The 4,101-nt window shown below is 35.2% G+C and overlaps 1 protein-coding gene and 1 long non-coding RNA gene across 2 annotated transcripts; both read left to right on the forward strand.

Annotated features, from left to right (window-relative positions):
- Nucleotides 1-2,342, forward strand: LOC107853730. The gene is made up of 3 exons (XR_007051525.1): nucleotides 1-38; nucleotides 310-401; nucleotides 1,047-2,342. It is a non-coding gene; the product is annotated as an uncharacterized LOC107853730 (long non-coding RNA).
- A 126-nt stretch (nucleotides 2,343-2,468) lies between these two features.
- On the forward strand, nucleotides 2,469-3,486 carry LOC124895115 (putative late blight resistance protein homolog R1A-3). The gene has a single exon (XM_047405568.1). The coding sequence runs from the start codon at nucleotides 2,618-2,620 to the stop codon at nucleotides 3,110-3,112; it is 495 nt and encodes a 164-aa protein (XP_047261524.1). The 5' UTR covers nucleotides 2,469-2,617; the 3' UTR covers nucleotides 3,113-3,486.
- The last annotated feature ends 615 nt before the right edge of the window (nucleotides 3,487-4,101 follow it).

A 4,101-nucleotide genomic window follows, 5' to 3' on the forward strand; every position in this document is an offset into this window, starting at 1 on the left:
ACAAAGCAACTATATCAGAATTTTCATCAAGTGATAAGGTTAGTCTCTAATAAACTTAATTTGCTTAGTTTTGGTATTAAGATTTGTAGAAAAATTGAGAAAGTAAATACAGAATACTATATACTTATTTATATTTGTACATTTTTTGCTGCTTTGTTCACCTGATAAACTTTTTATCTACATTTTATACATCAGATCCTGAGAATTTGAAAAAGGAACTTGAAAGACACTTTTATCTACTATGAAATTAGTTTTATGTTTCTTTCTTTTTTCACCTGATGAAGTTTTTATCAACTTTTTTTACATCAGATTCGGAGAATTTGATTAGTGAAATTTGAAAGACACTTACAGTCGTGGAAAAACAAGGAGAAATAGAGAAAGGGAAAGCAAACAATTTTGAGGTATGTCATGATCACTAAACATTACTTATGTATGTATCTATTAATTAGTTACATATATAAACTAATTTTGACTCACTAAAATCACTGAACTTTACTTTATCACATTTAAATCGTTGAACTATGTGTTAATTATCCTGAAAATACAATTCACTAGAAGGTCAAATTTTTTTTCAGATTGTAAAACGGAAATTAAATGTCTACAAGTTTTGAAAGTAGAGTGGGAAATTCTGGCCAGTTCTTTAATCAAATCCATGTGGCTTTTGTTTTAACAACAAAAATAGAAAGATAAATTTAACATCGACTATTTCACTTTCATTAGTCAAAAAGGACATACTGGAGTCATTGGTGTTACTCCACGAGTATAAATACTCCATTATTTTTAGGGAAGGGCATATTTGGTGTAAGTCTTGTAGTATATTTTGACCTTTTCCCATTATTTTGATTTGTGTTATTTGATTTTTTTCGTAGAAGATAAAGCATATAACAAGTATCCGATCATTTTGGATGAAGTATTAGGTCGGATAGATAACATCAAATTCATACAAAATACATGTGTACGTGTTGGTTGCCTGTATAGAATAAATACTATTGCATGGTATATATGTTCTCAACGAAAATTTGATATAATATTTGGTCATTTGGCAGGTGTCATTTTCTGCTCTTCGTAAGGACGTTGTCAACGTTTTGGATTTCTTGGAGGGGTTAAAGAATGAAGGAGGTCAAAATACTGTCAACAAGGCCAATCAAATTGAAGAGCTGAAATCGGTGCTGGCATTTATTTGTACGTACGTCAAGCTTTCTCATTGTGATTTGAAATTTTTTGAAGATGTAATGAGTGAGGCAAGACAAGAGGTTGAGAATCTGCTTTGACCAATTTTGGATGATGTTGACAACAACGTCGGGTGTAAACACCACATGGATCATGTCCTTCCTAGCCTCATGGATAATATCGATGATTGTATCATCTCATGTTACCATTCTACATCAAGTGCCACCATGACTGATGAGCAGTTGGACTTCCTCCTCTTGAATCTCCATTATCTATCCAAGTACGCTGCTGAACAGAGTTTTCCATTAGAGACTCCGTATGAGATTCTTCAGAAAGTGTCTGGCAACATGAAAGATTTCCATGGGTTGATAGTGAACGGTTGCGTTGAACACAAGATTGTTCTATATGTCTCGCCTCAGTTTCAACTCATGGATGAGAGAGTTGGAATCTTCTTTTGGAATAGTTGAACTTATGGAGATTCTCGACTCTTCAAGCTAGCACATCTACTCATGAAGATTATTCCAATTGAACTGGAGGTGATGCAAATATGTTATAAAAATTTGAAAGCTTCACCATTAGTAGAAGTTGGATGCTTCATTTAGCATCTCCTGGAAATCTCTCCAGACATTCTTAGAGAGTATCTGATTCATCTACAAGAGCACATGGTAAATGTCATGTCATGATAGAGCTCCTTTTAATTATTCTCACAGATATGCCGAAGGACTTTATTCATCATGACAAATTATTTGATCTTTTGGCACGTGTTGGAGCACATACCACGAAGGTATCAACTCTTGTTCGTGATTTAGAAGAAAAATCAAGGAATGAAGAGAGTACCGATGAAACAATTCGTGCGACTCGAGACTTGTTGAAAAATATTGAACTCTTCAAGGAAGATCTCAAAAATGATTATCTGAAAGCCCCAGACCCATCTCAACGTTGCTTCCCCATGAATGATGGACCGCTCTTCATGCATCTGCTACAGATACACTTGAATGATCTGCTAGATTCCAATGCTTATTCAATTGTATTGATAAAGGAAGAAATTGGGCTGGTGAAAGAAGACTTAGAATTCATAAGATCTTTTTTCGCAAACATTGATCAAGAATTTTGTAAAGATCTTTGGGCACGTATTTTAGATGTGGAATATGAGGAAAAAGATGTTATTGATTCGATTATTGTTCAAGATAATGATCTCATACATTTTATTTTCTCACTTCCCTATACCGTAAGAAAGATCAAGCTTATCAGAGAAGAAGTCTCCAATTTTCCTGAGAAGATTCGCAAGAACAAGAGCCTCATTGTTGTGAACTCTCCTAAGAAGCCAGTTGAAAGCAAGTCACTGACAGCTGGTAAAATAATTGTAGGTTTTGAGGAGGAGACAAATTGGATAATTAGTAAGCTCATCAGCAAACCGAAAGATCTTGATGTCATCTCAATCACTGGTATGCCGGGATCGGGCAAAACAACTTTGGCATCCAAAGTATACAATGATGAATCAGTTTGTAGTCATTTTGACCTTCGTGCATGGTGTACATTTGACCAAGAATATGACGAGAAGAAGTTGCTGGTGACACTTTTTAATCTAGTTACTGGCTCGGATTTAAAGTTCTGCGAGGATATTGATGTTGCCGACAAGCTGCGGAGAAAATTGCATGGAAAGAGGTACCTAATTGTGTTAGATGATGTGTGGGATACTACTACATGGGATGAGTTGACCAGACCTTTTCCTAAAGTTGAGAAAGGAAGTAGAATTATATTGACAACTCGAGAAAAGAAAGTGGCTTTTCATGGAAAGTGCAACACTGATCCTCATAACCTTCGATTGCTAAGACCAGAAGAAAGTTGGGAGTTATTAGAGAAAAGGGAATTTGGAAAGGATTGTTGCCCCGATGAATTATTGGATGTTGGAAAAGAAAAAGACGAAAACAAACACAATTAAATCGTCTCAAATGATGGTGTGTCTTCAAAGTGAAAGAAATCTCCCCTATAAATAGGAGGAGGTTCTTGAGAGAAAATAAACAGCTCAAAATAATCTCATGATAAATGATAATTAAAAAAATTCTTGAGAGATTTACAATGTATCATTTATCATGAGATTTTCAAGAGATTTTGAATAAAACATTAGCTAAAAATTATGGCCACATTACAAATTATTTTAAGTTCTTTTCAAAAGTCCAATTGCTAGAAAAATATATGCCTTGAGTGATAGAACATTCGAAGCACCAAAACTGCTGATAAACCCAACAATCGTACAAAATCAATGTATAAATTTTTCCTTCCTGATATGAAATTCAATACATGACTTCAATTTAATGGGTTTGCTTATTTAGTTGATATTCTGATAAATATAGAAAATAAATAAAACAATGGTCTGGTCATTTGGCAGTTGTCATTTTCTGCTCTTCGCAAGGACGTTGTCAACGTTCTGGATTTCTTGGAGGGGGTTAAAGAATGAAGGAGGTAAAAATGCTGTCAACATGGCCAATCAAATTGAAGTGCTGAAATCGGTGCTGGCATTTATTTGTACGTACGTCCAGCTTTCTCATTGTGATTTGGAAGAGTTTGAAGATAAAATGAGTGATTCAAGACAATGGTTTGACAATCTGCTTCGGCCAATTTTGGATGATTTTGACAGCAACGTTGGGTGTAAATACAACATGGATCTTGTCCTTCCTAGCCTCAGGGATAATATCGATGATTGTATCGGCTCATGTCATCATTCTACATCAAGTGCCACGATGACTGAGGAGCAGCTGAACTTCCTCCAGAATCTCCATCATCTGTCCATTTTTCCATTGGTGACTCAGTATGAGATTCTTCAGAAAGTGTGTTCCAACGTAAGAGATTTCCATGGTTTGATTTTGAATGGTTACATTGAGCGCGAGATTGTCGAATATGTCTTACCTCAGCTTCAACGTATGGCTGAAA

This window comes from Capsicum annuum, unplaced genomic scaffold (genome assembly GCF_002878395.1).
Source record: "Capsicum annuum cultivar UCD-10X-F1 unplaced genomic scaffold, UCD10Xv1.1 ctg80031, whole genome shotgun sequence".
Taxonomy (NCBI): Eukaryota; Viridiplantae; Streptophyta; class Magnoliopsida; order Solanales; family Solanaceae; genus Capsicum; species Capsicum annuum.